Source organism: Suricata suricatta, chromosome 9 (assembly GCF_006229205.1).
Source record: "Suricata suricatta isolate VVHF042 chromosome 9, meerkat_22Aug2017_6uvM2_HiC, whole genome shotgun sequence".
NCBI classification, from domain to species: Eukaryota; Metazoa; Chordata; class Mammalia; order Carnivora; family Herpestidae; genus Suricata; species Suricata suricatta.
In genome coordinates, this window is record NC_043708.1 from 136190363 (window position 1) to 136212092 (window position 21730).

At 48.7% G+C, this 21730-nt stretch overlaps 1 protein-coding gene across 9 annotated transcripts in view; it reads left to right on the forward strand.

The window, feature by feature from the left end:
- Positions 1–21730, forward strand: part of PDE8A (phosphodiesterase 8A) — a 76796-nt gene that overhangs the window by 2957 nt on the left and 52109 nt on the right. For all 9 annotated transcript variants that reach the window (XR_003913020.1, XR_003913019.1, XM_029950934.1 and 6 more), the window contains exons 3-5: positions 5935–5991; positions 6663–6717; positions 13342–13430. Coding sequence is in view for 7 of the 9 variants with exons in the window: in XM_029950934.1 (XP_029806794.1) it covers positions 5935–5991; positions 6663–6717; positions 13342–13430 (201 nt within the window). In the remaining 2 variants the exon portion in view is untranslated. The remainder of the gene's footprint in view (positions 1–5934; positions 5992–6662; positions 6718–13341; positions 13431–21730) is intronic.

A 21730-nucleotide genomic window follows, 5' to 3' on the forward strand; every position in this document is an offset into this window, starting at 1 on the left:
CCCAGACTCCCAGCGTTCTCTGGATGGAGCCTGGCCCCTCCCTGCCATCACCGGCCCCTCCCCATGTGCCGGCCCCGCCCACGGTGCCTCCTCTGAGTGTTCTCTCCCCCCCCCCCCCCCCCAGCAGTCCGTCTTGGAAGCAGGGCTCCAGAACTGACCAGTCACGCTGGGGCTGGGCGGACCAGTGAAGCGGGAGCAGGATAGCCATCTTCCCCGTGCCGTCCAGGGAGCACACGCCCCGTAAATGCACCCGCCGAGCGCGTTCCTTTCCTGGCGCTTGTGTCCAGCCCCAGCCAACAGCCTGAGGCTCAGGCTTCTCTTGCTGGCTGTGTTCTACCACATCGTCTCCGTCTTGTTGCCTGAGTGTGTATGTGTGGGGTCGGGTGCGGGAGGAACTTGTGCCACATTTAGTGAATTTCCTCAGAGGCACGAGCGGGCCCGGGTTTATTTCCCTGAGTCACTTCCATCTCGGGTCTGGCCCTACCTGCTTTCTCTCCCTTAAGATCATCCCTCTCTGGGAGCCTGCCCACTGTGGAGTGTTCCTTCAGGGAGCCTTTCCAGGCTGTCCCTCCTGGACCTGCTCACTCGCGCTCTCGCCCGCTGCTGATGTGCACGGCTCGCGAGACCTGAGCCCTGGCAGAGCCCCTTCCCTCCCTCCTGCTTTTGGGACGCCTGATCAGCACTGCCCGTGAATGGTCTTTCATCAGTTGCCGACTTGTCTAAACACCTGGCCTTCCTCGGTGTCTCTCTACTGGGGAAATTGGAAACTCTCTACACCCCTTATCAGATGCTTTGCTGAAGGCCACACAGTCTGTGTCTGTGATATTTCCAAATCCCCCAGTCGGGGACCCTGCTTTGCAGGTCTTCTCAGTTCTGGGCACGATCTCTGGTACGAGAACCGTGTAGGTAAGTGAGGAGCTGATGTTGTGGTTTGCCCGGCGAGCGGATGATATCGGTACCGGCTCAGAAGTGGCCACAGGCGGTGAATTCGAAGTGCAGCAGGGGCCTGAGTCAGGGCGAGCTTCACGGAGTCCTGGAGGAGGCAGGAGTTTCGAAAGGAAGAAAGGCGGGAAATAGAACTACCCTGTGACCCAGCAATCGCACTACGAGCTCTTTATCCAAAGGCTACAAACTTGCTGACTCAGAGGGGCACGTGCACCCCAACGTTCACAGCAGCGCCATCAACAAGAGCCAAATTATGGAAAGAGCCCAAATGTCCATCGACTGACAAATGGATGAAGACACACAATGGAATATCAAAAAGAATGAAATCTTGCCATTTGCAATAAGGTGGATGGAGCTAGAATGGATTCTACATGAAATCAGAGAAAGAAGAAAGATCGGTATCAGATTTTACTTATATGTGGAATTTAAAAAACACAACAAATAAACACAGGGAAAGGGAAGGAAAACTAATAAAAACGGGAAACCAGGAGAGGCTCTTAAATCCAGAGGACAGCCGGGGGAGGGGTGCTGGGGGGAGGTGGGTGGGGCGGGCACTAAGGAGCGCACTTGTTGGGAGGACCACTGGGTGTTGTGTGGAAGTGATGAATCGCTGGGTTCTACCCCTGAAGCCAGTACTACCTGGTATGTTAACGAACTTGAATTTAAACTAAAATAAAAGCCCAGACCTGCCAGGGGGAGGGAGCAGCACATGTAGGAAGAGGCGGGTATACAGGGCTTCTCTGCTCTGTGTTCCACAGCGGCTGGGTCGGGCGGGTGTGGGACGTGGCTCCGGCTGAGGCTGGAGCAGCCGGCGGGAGCCCCATCATGAGGGCCTTGGTGCTGAGCCAGAGGCGTGGACTTCACCCTCGAGGCGGTGGAGACACTGCCGCGGTCTGGGCAGGGGAACATCCAGCGCAGGTGGGAGATCGCGGGCTGCCGGCTGGAGAACCGCGTAGAAGGAAGGGCAGAAGGCGCTGAGGCACGTCGACCAGTCGTGAGGCTGTTGAAGGCGTTCTGTGCGCACCTGACTTCAGTGCCTCCTCCCGGTGTCCTGTCCAGAAGCCCGTGAAGGGAACAGCTAAAAGCCGACCCCCAGCGATGGGCTGATCGGTGGGTCAGAGCTGGGAGAGCAGAGGATGCAGGGATTGCCTGGCTGCCTGGTGCCACGGGGCCCGACAAAGAAACTTCCAGAGGCCTGCCCCTGGGACGGCAGGTGCACACTCCAGCCTCTGAATGTCAAGTGCCTCATGGCCCTAAAGGAATGGCTGAGGGACAGCTCTGCTCTGGTGTGGGGGGCCACCACCTCTTCTGGGTGTGACTGGCACCCTGCCTCCAGCCCCCCAGCCCCTGATGCCTCTTCCTTTGCTTTCTGCCTCCACCGGGAAACCCAAGACCTCGAGCTGAGAGGGTGGGCTGAGAGGGTGCACAGAGACGTGGGATTTTCTACCACGTCGTGAGGAGGGGCAGCAGCCTAAGAAGCGTGGACCGGCCTTCATGTATTGCGGCCTCACAACCACAAAGCACATCAGTTCTCACGTTTGGAGAGAGGACAGGCGAGAACAGCCAGGGGTCCCCTTCACCCCCACCCGGGCAGCCAACCCAGGCCTGCCTGCTGGCAGTGCCCTCGGAGCACTGCGCCGGCTCCCAGGAGGGCTGCTTATGCCAAGGGCCTGGCCAAGGGGTGCGAGGGACATTCCTGTGGCACTCCACTGCAGGCTCTCAGCCTGGGCTCGCAGCGCTTCCGTTCAGGGACGAACGAACAGGGTAAAGAAGTGGCGGGGGGCAGAGGGGCTGTGCAAAGCTGCCAAATAATGGACGGGGAAAGAATAGCCTTAGAGACTTGAGAAAATTACTCACCATGAGAAAGTTGCAGAACCTTTGAGAAGCCACATGCCTGGTGCTCTCAGAAGAAATGAAGAACTGCCTTGTGCACTGGGAGCAGGGCTCTGGAACGGAAGGGAGGATTTTACGAAGGAAGGTGAAGGAGCTAAAGCAGTGCGTGGAAACCCAGCACACATTAGCAGAGTTAAATCCGCGTCGAGTGCAGGAGCAAGACTGAACTCGGAGGGCCAGACGCCTTTGCGCGATCTCCAGATTCACCCTGGTCTGCGGCTCATTGTTAGCGTCACAAATGCTGTTTTCGGTCTGAAACTCCTTGGGCATGACAGAGGGAACAGTGGTGAAGCAGCAGTCACAGAGTTGTACTTTGCAAAATTTAACTCCTTAAAGGGCCTAGCTGTATTCTTACCGTGAGCCTCTGTCACATGGCCTTTTGTCCAGAGTTGGGCGGAGACCACTATCAGGTTTATCTGTGGTTGCCGTGTGTCTGGAGAGTGGTCGTTGTCCCCAGTACCCGTGTCTACTCTTTCTTGATAACAGAAGGCCCAGCATTTGGCTGGGCATATGGCTGCCTGGAAAACACGTGCATTCCTGAGCTTTCCCTGCAGCTAGCCGGTGGGAATGTCACGTGCATCTTGGAAAGAATCCTTCAAGGGGGAGCACATGCCCTTCTTCCTGCTGTCGGGAACGTGGAGGTTATGGCTCCAGCGCAGCATCTGTCTCGGATCATGAGGAAGGAACCACGACTGGGTAACAGGGAAACATCGACGGAAGAGCCAGGTGTCCGATGGTGCAGGTGCCCCCCCCGCCCCCCGGCCTTGGGCTACCTACCTCTGCACACCTTTCATGCGGGAGAAGCCACTGTTCTTGGGAGTTTTCTCTTAAGCCTGGTAAAATTCTAGCGATACACCAGCTCGCGCGGTTTTGGGAGCCTCCTGGCGTGCTCACTCGGTCTTTCGAGAGCTCATGCCATAGACTCATGCCCCCTCTTCTTCCTGAGTTCTTGAGCCATGCCTTACCAATGCCTGGGTGTCCGCGACGGTGGCAAGTCATTTCTTTCTTCACGTCCCTGGAGTCTCCAGTCGAGGGTGTTATTTTTCAACCCAGGTTCCTGATATTCCTATTTTCTAATCAGTTCTTGCTCCCTGTGGGCCAGAAAAATTCAAGCGTGCACGTCTGCCTTTTTATACAGTGCCAGACCTCCTCGGCAGGTGTCTGCTTGCTTCCAGATAAACACGGTCTTCCCTCCGCTTTGTCCTGAGCCCAGTGCCCACCCTGCTTCCCGTGTCCTGAGTAGGTTATCCAGAACTACTTCCTGAGTTTATCTGTACGGTTACCTGCTTGCTGTTTCTACCACTCAGATCTCTGTTCTCCCTCTAAAAAGACGAGGGCCAGTTTGAGACGGCCGGCTGCATACTTATATTTGCCTTTTCTTTCTTGAAATTTTTGTGACAAGACGGAGAAAGGACCACAAGTACAGTGTCCTGAGAAGTCACAGAAATCCCATTTGTGAGTGCCGTCTCTCCCTGAGTAAGATGAGTGTTAGGTCCATAGTAGTCTGGTTCTGAGAGGTGAGCTGGCCTTGGCCGAGCCGCTCCAGGGCTCCCTCTGCAGGAAGGTGAGCGCAGCTCTCCAGCCAGGGGGACCGGGGACAGGCAGCTGGGTGGCAGTTGCTGCGGGCACCCTTCCCATACAGCAGCCGCACAGCACCTGCTCTGGAGCGGACGGGCAGATGGAAGCCGGAGGGGTCAGGTGGACACCGCTAACGGCAGGAGTGTGGAGAGAGACGAGTGAGCCACGCAGCCCACGGGAGAGACTGGCTAGTCCCTAGAGCTGCGTGTCCATCCCTGAGCCACTTCCGCACCCACACCCAGTCTGCATCTGTCGCCAGGCTCAGCCTTCCTGACCTGAGTTCCTGGAGAGTATGAAGCCCCGGTCCCCCCACCGGGCTGCGCAAGGGAGACACGGTCACACGGTTCATTTATGGATCAGCTCTGGCCGCTTTCGTGCCACAGTGGCAGCGAGGGGTGGGTGTGACCGAGTCTGCCTCAGATACTTGCTATCTGGCCCTTTGCAGAGGAAGTGTGCCAAACCGAGCTGTGCGTTGTGTATGCCCAATTAACGTCTCTCTGATGTGTCTGGAATGGCTAGTTGAACTGAGAATGAGTCACCCAGGTGGTTTTCTGGGTCCTGTGACTCGGGGGTGGTTCTGTTTCTTGAACCATTGGAACAAAGTGCTGCAGTAAGTTGTGGCCGTTCTCTGTCCCATCCTGCCCACGTCCTCCGGGAGGCCAGGGCACTCACCCCGGGGCCGGGGCCGTGTGCTGGGGCCCCGTCGGTGTGACTGTCTTCCTCCCAGCGCGGGGCCACGTCCCCTCTGCCTGTGGCATCACGGCTCCTCCCCGGGGTCCCACGGACCGCAGGGTAGGGGGAGCCCAGGGCTGGGGCACCTCCCAGCGCCTTCTCCCCTACGCATGTTCATTCCACCCTGTCTCATCTCCTGGCTGGGGGTGCTTTCTGGGGAGGCTGCTTCTGCAGGAGGGGTGAATGTGCCTAGTGGGGAGCCTTCTACTCTGGGGGGGAGTTTCGGCGGAGCAGCGTCCCCCACTTCTCCTGATCAGTCCCCATTCTTCCCAGTCTCTTCTTTGTGACAGATTCAGAGATCCTGCATTTCCTATTTCTGAGTTTCTGTGGCTATCTCTCTTGCCCACACTCTACCTAGGAACTCTCTGGAGCGCATCGGGAGCAGGTCTCTGGGCTTCGTCTCCACTATACCTGTGGCTGCCGGCGTGTGGTAACACACGTGTACTCCCATGTCCCTTTGACGGCGAGAGACCCAGAACTCCTGTCCCATAAGCCCCAGGTAGGGAACGTCCTCCAGCTGAGGACACTCAGGTTGACAAAGGCCGGAGCGAGGAGCAGGCACACCGTCTCTGGCCAGCTGTTGTGTTTGTGCCTGTGAGCGTTAGGGTTACCTGTCTGCGGAGCGGGGCCTGTCGCCTCAAGGGAGGATCGAGTTGTCCAGAATGTAAATCCGGAGGGTGACCTGCTCCCTCTTCTACCTCTTCCCAGCTTTAACTGTTCTACTGAAATTACATGTGTCTTTGTAAAGAATTGCTTTATGTTTATTTTAAATTTTTTTTTTTACAGGTCTATCAGATCATCAAAACTGTCTGAAAACACAATTATCATCGGTGTGGTGCGCAGGTGAGCCCTCATCATCGTCGATGTTAAACTTCAGGCGTCCGTGTCATGCTTTTTCGTAGGGGCCTAGCAGCTTGCAGGCTGTGATGGGTGTCACTGTTTTAGTTTGGCCTTTTCTTCTTTAACTTTCTTTACCTCGCCAGTTACCTCCTGTGGAGGGAGTTTCTGCGCTCATGCGAGGCTTTGTGATTTTGGACTGTGGTTCACTTTAGAAATAGGCCACCCATGAGAGAGTTCCATTCCTAAAAGTGTGACTGTTACCAGGACACCTCCTGGGGGCTAACTCCCAAGTGTGTAGGAAGATTTGATTCATACATAGATGGGAGAGATCTTCTATTTCAGCCTGACATTGAAGGTAAGGAAAGAATAGAAATATGTTGGGAGAAGGGCAGTATTTAAGTTAAAATTTTTACACTAAGTATGTGGTCGCTCCTGCGTTCTGGTGGTTAGCGCGGGCTCCGTATTTCGAGCGTTACTGTATGCTGCCAGAAAGCGACCTATGAAACTGAAACAAAATTATTTTCAATTTTATACTTCTGATTGGTATATTAATCTAATTCATCTAAAGTATCTGACATTATGTGATAGTCAAAGTATTATGTAAATTAGTGAAGAAAGAGGTGCGCTATGATTGATAACAGCGGTCTCTAAGCCTTGGCTGTGTTCTCTTGAAGGCCAGATAGAGAGGAGTCCTCCGTGATGCCCCTCATCGCTGCCGGCTTTACGAGGGTGCGTACCACTTTGTTCGTTCTTCTCTGCGGGGCATCGTCCAGCCTGAGAAGTCGTTTGATCTCCGTTCAGAGCCAGCGAAAGTTTGAAATTCATTTGCAGAAAAAATTGATTGTCCTTGTGCTGTTACAGTTTGTTAGCTTTAGAACTTGGCCATCTAATAATCTACAACATTTTACGTTTTTGTTCTCTCAAAATTACGTCTGGTCAAGTCACCTAACGTCACACAGTCTCCTTGAATGACTTCCTCATGAAACGTTACGCTGCAGGATGTGTGGTGCTAACGCCGGCACGTACGCGTGCAGCCTTAAAGGCAGCTCCAGGACTCTGGAAGTGAGGCAGCCCGGACGCCACCCCTCCCACCCCAGCCCTGCTCTGTGGTGCCCGCTAGGCCAAAAGGCTTCTAAAGGCTTTGGTCAGCTGGTTGCCAGTGAGCACTGGCAGTCGTGATGGAGAGAACTAAACGTGAGGCTGATCCTAGGGCAGAAGTGTGGCCCCGTTGTAGGTCCGTGAGGTAGTCAGGACCCCACGGCCAAGCCATGAATTTAGTTGTTGAGGCTCCGGGTGTACACGGCACTCGTGAGCAAGAGCTAGCAGGGGGCAGGCGGCAGGAACGGGCCCCCGCGGCCCGCGGACACCAGAGTTCTCAGACACGAAGTACTAGGCCGTTACGCTCACCTGTAAGGAATAAAAGACAAGACAAATGTCTGCAAGGAATAGGAAACTATAAAAAGTGACCCAGCATGTTCTAAGCAAAACAGAAGTGAATTTTGAGAAATGAACACATTTTAACTGAAAAAATTTTAAACTTCATGGGTCAGAAGAAGTCTTAAAGCATGTAGCACAGAGATTCAATGATAGAAAAAAGTTAGGGAAGTTAGGATAGACTCTGTAGTTTAGCATACATGCAATTGGAGTTCAGAAGAATGGGGGAGGGAGTGGGGCAGAGGCAGTATTTGAAGAGAATTTTCTAGAACTGATGAAAGATTATAGTCCATAGGTTGAAAAATTCCAACAAATCCAAAGTAAAGTAGATAAGAAGAAGACACATCATAGTGAAACAAAACAGATATTTTTTTAGAGAGACTGTGAGCAGGGGAGGGGGGAGGGGGAGAGAGGATCTTAAGCAGGCTCCACGCTCCCCATGAAGCCCAACATGGGGCTCGAGCCCATGACCCTGGGCTCATGAGTTGAGCTAAAATCAAGAGTTGGACACTCAACTGACTGAGCCACCCAGGTGTCCCTGGAAAGAGACCTTAAAATCAGCCAGAAGAGAAAGATTTCCTTCACAAGAATGACGACTATCAGCTAGCTTCTCTGCAGTGATAAATGGAAAACAGGAATAATGTAAAATAATGAAACTATAGGAATGATCCTGTCAGTGTGGTAAAGGAAAGTAAGTGCTCACCTAGGGTGTAGCATAAATAGCTTTCAAAAATGTGGTTGAAATTAAGACTTTGAGCAATATGAAAACAGAGTTTCCAACTAGCAGATCCTTAAAATTCTGAAGGGTGTGCTTCAAGCAGAGGTGGAAGCCTTGCAATGCAGGGAGTGAGCGGCAAGGCAGTGGTGAATATGAGTGTAACTCTAAGCACACATTGACTGTATCAAACAGTAATAGTAATGCCTGGTCGGATGAGAGATTAGCCTGAGGGTCCCGCAGCCCAAGGGCCCCCGCCCAGACTCCTGGGTCACCTTGCAAAAGGGAGGGACATAAAATTCAGAGTCCTGACTCCCCAGGAGCCCTATCTGAGTCAAAGAGCTGAGAAAGGACTCCACTCCTACAACAGATGAACTTGAACAAGACACTTGAGGAGCAGGGAGGGTGAACCCGAGGAAGTGGTGAGCGGCAAAGCAGCCGAGCGCAGGGGCCTGCCTACCGCCGCCCTCCGTCTGCACATGCGTCTGCGGGAGTGCCGTCTAGTCCGGCTTCGCCTGCAGTTCCAGAACGTGAGAAACGTGAGCTCTAGGTCTATGTAGAAATGATGTTAGACCCAAAGGGGAAAACACAGACTGCAATATATAATACTCTTCTAACAAAAGGGACATGCCAAAAGAAGATTTTGAATAGCTCGGCTTAGTATTTAAGTTCTAGACTCCTCGTAAACCTAGGCGTCGGCAAGGTTTGTGGGGAGGAGGGGGAGCTGAAAGCGGTCCCAGGGCTCTATCGAGCAGACGCCGGGGGCCGGGCAGGGAAAGTGTTCAGAAGCTGTCCGCGGTGGGAAATGTGCCAACTAGAGCGTGAGCTCTCAGAGATCATCTGTTCTGGGGGTGGCCGGGGTCTTGTTTTCAAACAGTAGCAAAGAAATCAGTGTTGCCTTTTGAGGTCAGTGAAAAGGAAGGCCGCCATTAATAGAACGGAAAGATTTATAAGCTTTCCAAATTCACAAGAGGAAATACGAAATTTACAGCACCCTGGTCGGACTGGCTGACGGGAGGAGGAGGAAGCAGCCGTGTGAAACGAGTGGTAAACATGGAGTAAGGCAGAGGGTGGACGCAGATGCATGTGAACCGAGTTTCTCCCGGTGAAAGGCCTTCTAGACTGGGTTACGGAAGTGCGACCATATGATGCTTATAAGACAAAGTGATAAGAGCTTAATAATAAATGAACAAAGGTAGCAAGTAAATGCAGACCAAAAAAACCCCATAGGTATTCCAGTGTTAACATCGGATGAGATGGATCTTCACGTTTTACTTTATACACACACAGATTTCTATAAAAAGCACACATTGGATTATTGTTATTACATAGTTTTGTGGTTCCCAGAACAACCCCCAAAGCATAGACCCGGATGAGCACCTACCCCCATTCCCTCTCCTCCAGAAACTCCATAGTAAATAGTAGAACAGTCAAGTCAGCCAGTGTGAAGGGAGTGTTCCTTTATGTTCAGAATCTCACGTCGGAAGCTGTGGATCGCCGCTTGCCAGTGGATCCTAGATCGTGTCCCCTGACCCACTTGGGAAAGCACTCACAGGGGGAAGAGACTTTTCCAGCTAGTTTTGAACATACTTATTGATAACTCTTAGGTTTCAAAACTGGCTACCCTTTTTAGCAAGGAGCTCTGAAGCGTCCACTTTCTAGATAAACTTGGGGGCAGATGATGTGCCCTGCCTTGTATCCTTTCCTTACGACCAGCCGCCAGGAGTCCCTAAGCTCTCTGTGTGCATGAGGTCTCTTTGAAGGGGCAGAGATGCATGCTGGGAATGTGGGATTGGTCAGTGCGTTGGCACAGCTGCGTGGACTGGAAAGAGCACCCTACTAGAAGGTATAGAAAGCCTCAGTCCTTACATTTTCTTAATGTAGCCAAGTTACCAAGAGTAGCTAATGCACCCCGTCCCCGCCCTCCCACCCACAAACTTGGTCACAGTGTCCTCTGAAGCCTTTGCTGGCACCAGTCTTGGGTGCATGTCCCGAAGCACAACAGCTTTGAGGTAGTCTGTGTAGAGGGACGGGACCTGGGAAATCAGGAGGTGGCAGCAGGTCGCCCTTTTGTAGATGACAAGTTCAAGTGGACGGCCAGTCCTCAGAGACCACAGGTGAAGGCTAATCTTCCTTCAAAGAGAGCCCGTACCTTCCCGTAACAACAGGACACCGAGGTGGCTGAGTGCCTGGTGACAGAGCAGAGCATCTAGACCTAGAGGGAAGGTGACTGTCCCAAGTCCCATGGCTAGTAGGCGGTGGTGCCAAGGCTTGAGCCGGACCTAGACCCGAGGGCCAACACCGTAGTGGGATCTCTGGTATTCCGGGGGCACGCAGCTGCTTTGCAGATGAGCCAGAGTTCACGATTTCGGGGTGGGTTGCTGCTCGCTTCCTCAGCAGGACTTGGCAGCGGAGCATGTGCCGACCAACACCTGAGGTTGGGGGGGGGCACCTCTCAGCACTGGTCATGCGTTAGAATCCCTTGCAAAGCTTCCCTGGAGAGGGTCTTTCAGGTGGTGTTGGGAGAGGCCTGCGCGTCGCTGTTACTTGGCATGATTGCGGGTACTTCTAATCCGCAGCCAGGGCTTGAGAGCCCCTGGGCAGGGCCTGGCAGTGCGGGCGTGACAGGCTGTGGAAAGGTGAGGAGGGGTCAGCCCAGGAGTGTGCGGGATTTGCAGCCCGGGCTCCATGGTGGGAGGGGGCGGGGAGGAGGCCAGCTGTCGATGGAGCGGTGTGGAGAGCAGCCTGTCCCCAAGCCTCCCTGGACCCGGTGTCCTTCTCCACCCTCCACACCCTGTGCCATCCTTGGGACATACATGGACGTTGGAGGAGGGCAGGAAAGACTGGATGTTTAGACGCAGAGCAGGGCTTGGCGAAGGGGGGGTGAAGACGGCAGGACCAGGTTGCTGTACATTTGGTCACATCGCCAGTTTTGTAGCTGGGAGGCCTGCCTTGGAAGTTTGCATATATACGTTTATACCCGGGGAAAAGTCTCATCGCATGCCTGGGAGGCCATCTACAAATACACGGGTCCCCATGTCCCCGGGCCTCCCCTGCAGAGCAGGTGAGGCAGCCAGGCCCCTGGACAGCTCAGGTCCCCACCCCGGGTCTGCTGGCGGTGGCTCAAGCCCTGTGCCTGGGAGTCTCCTCCCTGTTCCTGCCCTGTCAGCAGCAGGCACCCGTGCAGGGGGACGGGGGACGGCATTCTCGGGCGTTCTGTGCACTCAGGGCCGATGGAGGGATGGACAGCAGGGCCAGCGCTCTCCTCCCCGAAGCTGAGAGCTCTCAACTTCTGTGGTGAGAAGGGCTGTCAGCGTTCTGGCCTGTGGGACGGGGACCATCGAGCCCATGGCCTGCAGGGCTTGCTCCTCCCCTCCCTCCTCTCCTGTCCCCTCCCTCCCCTCCTGGGGCTGGCAATCACCGCGCTCTGTGGTTGTGCAGCAGTGTGTAGTCAGTGCCCTCTTCCTCCGCCTCACTTGGTCCTCATGGTCACGCGCAGCAGGTAGGAGCAGGATGGCCTTGTTGTGCAAGAGCAGAGCAGGCCCGGGAGGGTTGGTGCCTCGTTCGTGGTCACATCACTTACAAGGCACGAACCCAGGGCTGGATTAGGTAGGTTGCTTGATGCTCAGACAAGACCCTGATCACTGTTTAAACGGGGGGGCTCTTCGTCTTCTATTCGTTTTCACTGTGGCAGGAGCTCCATGAGGGGCCCATGTCCCAGGCCGGGCTGGGTCTGGCTTTGGCTTGGAGGTAGTGGCCCGCATAGGCCCGGCCCTGCCTCTCAGGCCTCAGCCTCATCCTTGGCCAGTAGAGTGTTATCCATGCATCAAGCAGGTGAAAACAAGAGCTGGTCACAGAAACAGGGGTGAGTAATGCTCCCCAAGGTTTCTTCCGCCTAAAGGAGCTATGTGGCAGCACACGTGACCTCCAAGATGTCTCCATGGACATGGGAGGACATAACTTGGCGGGGGAGTCGGTCCGTGCTTCTCACAACCGTGTAGCTCGCTTGCTTTGTGGTGAGATGCTTCCGTTACATGAGGGTTATTGCACGAGGTAGCAATTGTCCGCAGCAGCAGGGGCTACCAGGCGAAGCCGGCCGCGGGGCTGTGGAGGGCCATCCTTCAGTGGCCTTGACTGAGCCATGGTCAGGGGGGAGTGTAGGAACAAGCTGCCCAGACAGTGCATGTTGAAGTGCAAGCGTGTTTTTGCTTACCGGGGCTTGAGCGACTTGAAAGAGGACAGCATACTGTGTCTAAGCGACTCTGGAAGTTCGTATAAACTAGGAGTTCAGTTAAATAAATTTCTTCCTTCTACATATTCTAGCCTCTGATAGTGCCATGCAGATAACCAAAATCCTCTTTGCTCAAACAAAGCATTCTTAAGCCCCTCCCTCCTTTTTAAAAAGTGTATTTAGGGGGCGCCTGGGGGGCTCAGTCGGTTAAGCGTCCGGCTCGGCTCAGGTCATGCTCTCACAGTTTGTGGGTTCGAGCCCCACATGGGGCTCTGTGCTGACAGCTCAGAGCCTGGAGCCTGCTTCCGATTCTGTGTCTCCTTTTCTCTCTGACCCTCCCCTGCTCATGCTGTCTCTCCCTCTCTCTCAAAAGTAAATAAAACATTAAACAAAATTTAAAGTATATTGAGTTGCTTTGAGAGAGAGCTCAAGAGCGAGCATGTGAGCGGGGGAGGGCAGAGAGAGGGGGAGAGAATCTCCAGCAGGCTCCATGCTGTCAGCTCAGAGCCCAGTGCAGGGCTCAGTCTCATAAACACCGAGATCGGGACATGAGCCAAACTCAAGAGTCCGAGGCTCAAGTGCCTGAGTCATTCAAGTGCCCAAGGCCTGTCTTCTTAAAAGCTAATTTGGTACCTGGGGCACCCAGGTAGCTCACCCCCGACTCTTAATTTTGGCTCAGGTCACAGGCTCACACGGGAGCCTGTTTGGGATTCTTTCTCCCTCTCTCTTGCCCCTCACATGCATTCCCTCCCTCCCTCTCTCTCTTTCTAAAAACTAAACTTACTTTTTTAAAAAAGCTAATTTGGTACCCATAGATTCTCATCTCTTCAGTTCCTGTTCATCGTGAAAGAGAATGTGTTTTTTTTAGGCTTAGTTACTCAGTTGAGACGTCTGTTAGAAGAGTTTTTCCTGACAGCCCTGACGGTGTAAAGACGCCCATGTGTTCACGCACGTGACCCCCTTCTCTCTGTAGAGGTACGTGGAGAACCCCAGCCTCATGGCCTGTTACAACGAGCTGCTGCAGCTGGAGTTCGGGGAGGTGCGCTCCCAGCTGAAACTCAGGTAACGCGGGCGCGGCGAGGGGCCCGGCTGTGGGCGGCGGCCTGTGGCTCCAGCCGTGGCTCCCCGGTCGTGGGCAGCGAGGGGGCCCGGAGCCCTGTCCGCACAGACTCTCGGAGTCGGTCCGGGTGTCCGCCAGGCGGTCAGGTTAGCGATGGGAGACACATTTAAAGACGGGGCTCCGAGAGCGGTGAAGGCAAGAATAGTCTACAAAGGCGCACACTGAGGTATCTCTCGTTTTTGCGAAACAAAAAAATACTTTTAATAGACACCCACACCCAACCTACGAATACTCGTCATCTCTGGTAGGTGACATGTTTTCTTCTCCACAAATGAGCATTTGAAAAAGGTAGACACCTAGTTCCTTGTACAATAGGAAAAGCAAAAAAAAAAAAAAAAAAAAAGTAAATTTATACAAGTTTGACAGAAGGGAAAAAAGTTAGCCGCTCTTTGTCAAACTAGGTTTCTTGCTTAGGTGGTCTCCTGTTCTTGCACATTCCGGGGATCGGAGAGAGAGGAAACCTCTGTGTTTGGCTCTGCCTGCGCCGAGATGCCGGGGTCAGGGCTTGGAGGGCCCGGATCGGGAGGGACCAGCCCAGGGCTCCACACGGAGGGAAGGGAAGCGTGTCACAGACGAAATGACGCGTGGGCCGGCAGAGAAGTCCTCCCGAGCACTCGTGTGTGAGGCTAGTGACACGTACAAGAGAGTTTGATTGACAGGTTTTTCCGGGAACCTCGGGAGGCGGGCCGTGTTCAGGCCTGGTCATCCCTCCCTTGCCGACTAGGGCCAGCCGCAGCCTTCCCGCAGTGACCCAGGCCTCTCTGAGAGGAGAGCGGAATGTGGGAGCCCTAGCTGGTGACAGAGTTTATTTTGTCCCATCAGGGTGCAGAAAGTGACGCCCCGGGAGACGACTGACTTCCATCTGAGCTCTCACAAGCGCACGTAGCCCAGATGAGCTGGGGGGGGGGGGGTAGCCGTGTTTTCACAACAGCAGGCACCGTCCCTCCCGCATGCCTACATCTCACTGTAACCTCTGACTCTTCCTTCTGAATCCCTTAGCTCAGCGCGCCCAGCCTCGTCTCCCCTGCCGTCCTCGATGGGGACTGTCGTGTCTGTTTCACAAGTCCCCAGCTCCTGTCACTCACCGAGTCCCCTTGCTTTGCACCCTGAGAATCTGTGGATGTGCCTGCTCCACTTCCCCTTTAGGCCACTGTCTTCTCTTACCTGGATCACTGAACCACTGGTCTCCCTCCATCTTCCTTGGCTCCTCCTTGTCCATTCTCCGCACCCCAGCGCCCTGGAACTGGCTTGTGCTTTGGCACTGCACCTCCCCACTGCCTTCCAGATAAGGTCCAGACTCTAAGACGTGGCCTGCCTAGCTCTCCGTGGCACATCTACTGCTTACGTCTCTGTCCCCGTCTGTCACCATGCCCTGCTTTGTTCTCTGCACCAGTGGACAGCCAAAGGGAGAGGTCCGTTACCAAGGGCAGATTGAAAGCTTGAAGGGAGCGTGGAGATGTGGGGCTGGAGGGCTAAGGGAAAGAGAGACTTGTTCTCCAGGAGGCAAGACGCGCGGACACGCTGTAGCAAGCGCCTTGCTGTCCTGCTGGGTCGGCAGACTAGAACGTAGAGCGTAGAAGCAGCCTTGAGTATATTTAAGAATTTAGCGTATGATCAACACGGCAGTTTATGTCAACATGGAAAGGGCAGACTTCTTAGCGAACAGAATTGTGACAACTTGTTAACTGACTGGAAAAAAATTAAGTTATATCTTGATCTCACACCCCACCCCAAAATAAATTCCAGTGACTTAAAGACTCGATGTTAAAAGTAGGGCCACATGATTACTAAAATTATAAGTGAACATATGGAATTAGATGGTAAAATTTTTTAACAGTCTGCATGGCATAAGCCAGATTGGGTAAAAACAACATAAAAATGTTAACTTGTCTACAATTTAAAAAAATTTTATGGTTCATTTATTTTTGAGAGAGAGAGAGAGAGAAAGAGAGAAAGACAGAGTACAAGCTGGGGAGGGGCAGAGAGCAAGGGAGACACAGAATCTGAAGCAGGCTCCAGGCTCTGAGCTGGCAGCAGGGAGCCCAGCACAGGGCTCGAACTTGTAAACCACAAGATCATGACCTGAGCTGAAGTCAGACACTCAACTGACTGAGCCACCCAGGCACCCTAGCTTGTCTACAATTTTTTAAAAACCTTAATGTTACATTTTCAGATAAATGACATCGTGGGGAGAATAGATCTGTAACACATAGGACAGAGCGACAGAGAGACGTTCAGCTTTACTAATAATCACATAAATGAAAACGAGAATGATCTACTATATATTATTTACCAAGTGTGCAAAGATTGTAAAAAGAATGCAAAAACCAGGTAGGGCTTCTCACAGATCCGTCTCCTCCACGCTTGTTCTATCAGAGGTGAAAACTTATTTCTCACCAAAAAATTTTTTTAACAACTTTATTGATGCATAATTCACAATATCACTTGATTTTTATATTCCAAAAAAAAAAAAAGCTAATTTTTATTGGCTAAGCTGCTTCGTCTTGTTTAGTGATATATTTTATTAATACCAGGAATAATGTCAACGTGTTGCTATTGTTTCCTTAATGTTATCTTTGCATATTGTGAACAAGTAGGCAGTTGGTCTCATTTTTTTCATCTTCTGAGTCATATAAGAGAACTAAATTGGAAGCAACCTAAATGTCCAGTCATGGGGTGATTTGTTGAATAAATTATGGTATAACTTTAAACAGAAGAGTGCAATTTGTTTTCAGCTTAAAGAAGTCCCTTTAATATTTCTTGTAAGGCTGATTTAGTGGTGATGAACGCCTTTAGCTTTTTGCTTATCTGGAAAGCTCTTTGTCTCTCTGACCATTCTAAATGATGACCTTGCCAGGTAGGGTATTTTCCAGTTGCAAGTTTTTTCCTTTCAGCACTTTGAATGTGTCACTCCACTCCCTTCTGGCCTGCAAAGGTTCTGCAAAAAAAAATCTGACCTTTCAGCAGAAAAGAAATGGTACTAATTAATAACAAAATATGAAAGTAAAAATGTTATTGGAAAAGATAAATCTATAGTAAAAGCAGTAGAATAATCACTTATAAGCTAGTATGAAGGTCAAAAGGCAAAACTAGTAAAATTATGTAAAGCTACAATAACTGAGGGATATATGAAATAAAACAGTATAAAATGTGGCATCAAAAACAAAATGGAGGGCTTAGTAAAAATGCATTTTTGGAATATGTTCAAATTTAAGTTGCTATCAACTTAATAGCAAAGAAAGAAAGAAAATGAGAAAGAAATCCAAGCATAACAGTAAAGAAAGTTATCAAACTAGAAAGAAAGAGAAAAAGAGAAGAAGGAACTGACAGGAGCTACAAAAACATCCAGAAAACAATGAACAAAATGGCGATAAGTACATACTTATTAATAAATACTTTATATGTAAATAGACCAGATTCTCTGATCAGGACATTACAATGAATTAAAAGTTAATTAAAGGGTACCTGGGTGGCTTGGTCGGGTAAGCATCTGACTCTTAGTTTCATCTCAGGTCATGATCTGTGGTTTGTGAGTTCGAACCCTGCATCGGGCTCAGATCTGACAGTGCAGGGGTGCAGAGTTGGCTTGGGAGTCTCTCTCCCTCTCTCTCTGACCCTCCCCTACTCACGTGTGCAAAAATCATTAATTAATAATTTTTAAAAACACTCATCAGTGTGCCTGCCTACAAGAGACTCACTTGAGAAGTAAGAACACACACAGTGAAAGGGGAGAGATGGAAAAAGATACTCCACACTGGAAACAAAAAGAAAGCTGTTGTAACTATATTCATATGAGACAAAACAGATTTTAAAGGCTGTAGTAAAAGAAAAAGAAGGGCATTACCTAATGATAAAGATGTCAACCGAGCAAGAAGATAAAACATTTATAAATACATATGCATCCAGCATAAGAGCACCAAAATATATAAAGCAAATATTAACAGACATAAAGGGAGAAATTAACAATATAATTTTAGTGGGGGACTTTAGCAGCCCACTTAAATCAGTGGGTAGATCATCAGACAGAAAATCAATAAGGAGATGTTGACTTTAAACAGTATATTAGACCAGATGAACGTAATAGAAATACATGGAACATTTGATCCCAAAACAGCAAGATCCACATTCTTCTCAAGTGCACATGCGACATTCTCCAGGATAGACCATGTTAGGCCATGAAAGAAGTCTCCGTACCTTCAAGAGGATTGAAATGATAGCAACAATCTTTTCCAACTACAGTGGTATGAAACCAGAAATCAATTACAAGAGGAAAACTGGAAAAACCACAGATATGTGGAGAATAAAACAACATATTACTGAACAGCCAATGGGCCATCAAAGAAATCAAATGAGAAAAATTTTTTTTAAATGCTCAGGAACAAATGAAAAAAGAAATGGAACATACCAAAATCTGTGGGATGCTGCCAAAGTGTTTCTAAGAGGAAAATGCATAACAACATAGGCCTACCTCAAAAATAAGAAAAATCTCAAAAAATAACCTTACAGCTAAAGGAACTAGAAGAAGAACAAATAAATTTCAACATTAGTAAAAGGAAGGAAATAATAATCAGGGCAGAATAAATAGAGATCTTAAAAAGTCAGTGAAATTTAATAGCTGGTTCACTGAAAAGATAAAATTGGCAAACATTTAGTTAGACTCACCAAGAAAAAAAGAGAGGGCTCAAATAAATAAAATCAGAGCTGAAAGAGGATAACTTACAACAGACACCACAGATATACAAAGAGTCATTAGAGACAACTATGTATAATTATATGTCAACAAATTAGAAGAAATGAATAAATTCCTACAAACATTAAATCTTTTGAAACTGAATCACAAAGATTGAGAAAAATCTAAATAAACCAGTTACTAGTAAGGAGATTGAATCAGTAATCAAAAATCTCCCAACAATTTGTTTGTTGTTCTTCTAGTTCCTTTAGCTGTAAGGAAGTCCAGGACCAGATGGCTTCACGGGTGAAATCAACCACAAATTCATAGAAGAATTAACAGCAGTCCTTCTCAAACTCTTCCCAGAAGAGGAGGGGTTTATGAGGTCAGCATTACCCTAATACCAAACCCAGATAAGGATGCCACAAAACAGTAAAATGACAGGCCAGTATTCCTGAAGAACATAGATGCAAAAATCTTCAACAAAATATTAGCAAACTGAATTCAGCAATACATTAAGAGGATCCTGAAGCCATGATCATTTGGGATTTGTTCTGGGAATATAAGAATGGTTCCACATCTGTAAATTAATCAACATGATACACCAAATCCATTAGCCAAATGAAAGCTACAAATCCTATAATCATCTTGATGTAGAAAAAGCATCTGATAAAGTACAACATCCATTCATGATACAAACTCTGCACAGAGTGGGTTATGCGGGAATGTAGTTTAGTATAAGGCAATAGATGACAAACTCACAGATAACGCCATACTCAGTAGTGAAAAGCTAAAAGCTTTTCTTTTAAGTTCAGGAGCAGGACAAGAATGCCCCCCCCCCCTATTTAATATAGTATTGGAAGTTCTAGCCAGAGCATTTAGGCAAGAAAAAGAAAAAAAAGGCATCTAAATTAGAAAGGAAAAGGTAAAGCTCACTATTTACACATAAAATGATACTATATGTAAAAAATCCTAAAGATGCTACCAAGAGCTATTAGAACTAATAATGGGTTCAGTAAAGTTACAGGATGCAAAATTAATACACAAAAATGTATTGCAGATCATGAGTTCAAGCTTCATGCCAGGCTCTGTGCTGACAGCTCAGAGCCTGGAGCCTGCTTCAGATTCCATGTCTCCGTCTCTCTGCCGCTCCCCTGCTCATGCTTTGTGTCTGTCTCTGTCTCTCTTTCTCTCAAAAACAAAAACTTAAAAAATTTTTGAATTTACAAATGAAGAGAAAAAATAACAACCAACACAGTAATGCAAAGCATTTTATAAGAGAGTATGAAGTATTATATGCCAACAAATTAGGCAACCTAGAAAAAATAGATAAATTCATAGACACATGGAACTGCCCAGAACTGGACCAGGAGAATTAGAAAATTTGAACAGATGGATTAGCAATGAAATTGAATCAGTAATCAAAAAAACCCAACAAACAGAAATCCAGGACCAGATGGCTTCACAGGTAAACTGTGAAAATGAGAAATACCTATTCTTCTCAAACTGTTCCCAAAAACAGAAGAAGGAAAACTTCCAAATTTATTCTATGAGCCCAGCATTACCTCAATACCAAAACTAGATAGAGACACCACAACAAAAGAACCACAAGCCAGTATCTCAATGAGCATAGATGTCAAAACTCTCAACAATGTATTAGCAAACCAAATCCAACACAATACATTAAAAAAATCATGTACCACGACAATCAAGTGGGTTTTTGTTCCTGGGTTGCCAGGGTGGTTCGGTATTCACAAATGAATCAACCCGATACATCCTCACATCAGAAGGGAAAGGATGAAAACCATCTGGTCATTTCAGTAGATGCAGGAAAAGCATTCGCCAGCACCCATTAATGATAAATCCTCAACAAAGTATGTTTAGAGGGAACATACTTCAGCATGATAAAGGCCGTATCTGAAGAACCACAGCTGACATGGTGAGGGACTGAGAGTCTTTCTCCTAAGATCAGGTCAGGACGAGGATGACTGCTCTTAGCCACTTATTCCATGCAGCACTGGAAGCCCGAGCCATGACCGGCAGACAACAGAAAGAAAGAAAAGGCATCCAGATTGCTAAGAAGGAAGTAGAACTTTCAGTTACTTACAGATAACATACTGTATATAGAAAACCTTTAGGAAGTCTACCAAAAAAAACCTACTAGGACTAATAAATGAATTCAGTAAGGTCACAGGATACAAAAATCAAAATTAAAAAATCCTTTGCATATCTATACACTAAAAATGAAGTAGCAGAAAGGAATTAAGAAAACAATCCCATTTATAATTGCACCAAAAAGAATGAAATACCTAGGAATATCCTTAACCAAGGAGTGACAGACCTGTATTGAATTTTAAAACATGGTTGAAAGAAATAGAAGATGACACAATGGAAAGATAGTCCATGCTCGCAGGTTGGAAGATCATATATTGTTAAAATATTCCTACTACCCACAGCTGTCTACAGATTTAATGCAATCCCTATCAGAATACCAACAACATTTCCATAAAAGAACTAGAATAATCTTAAAATTTATATGGCTTTGTGAATATTGAACCAGCCCTGTAACTCAAGAATGAATCCCACTTGATCATGATGGATAATTCTTCTTATATGCTGTTGAATTCGATTTGCTAGTATCTTGTTGAGTATTTTTGCATCTGTATTCATTAAGGATATTGGTCTGTAGTTCTCTGTTTTGGCTGGGTCTCTGTCTGGTTTGGGTATCAAGGTGATGCTGGCTTCGTAGAATGAGTTTGGAAGTTATCCTTCTATTTCTATTTTTTGGAATAGTTTGAGAAGAATGGGTATTAGCTCTGCTTTAAATGTCTGGTAGAATTCCCCTGGGAAGCCATCTGGCCCTGGGCTCTTATTCGTTGGGAGATTTTTGATAACGGATTCGATTTCTTCACTGGTTATCAGTCTATTCATCCTTTCTATCTCTTCCTGTTTGAATTTTGGTAGTGCATGTGCAATTAGGAATTTGTCCATTTCTTCTAGACTGTCCAGTTTGTTGGCAAAAAATTTTTCATAGTAATCTCTGATGATTGCTTGTATTTCTAAGGGATTGGTTGTCATAGATCCTTTTTCATTCATGATTTTGTCTATCTGGGTGCTCTCTCTTTTCACATTAACAAAAGAAAGGATAAAAGCCATATGATCCTGTCGATAGATACAGGAAAAGCATTTGACAAAATACAGCACCCTTTCTTAATAAAAACCCTTGAGAGAGTCGGAATAGAAAGAACTTACCTAAACATTATAAAAGCAGTTTATGAAAAGCCCACAGCTAATACCATCCTCAATGGGAAAAAACTGAGAGCTTTCCCCCTGAGATCAGGAACACGACAGGGGTGTCCACTCTCACCACTGCTGTTTAACATAGTGTTGGAAGTCCTAGCATCAGCAGTCAGACAACAAAAGGAGATAAAAGGCATCAGAATTGGCAAAGAAGAAGTCAAACTTTCACTTTTCGCAGATGACATGATACTCTACATGGAAAACCCAATTGACTCCACCAGAAGCCTTCTAGAACTGATCCATGAATTCAGTGAAGTTTCAGGGTACAAAATC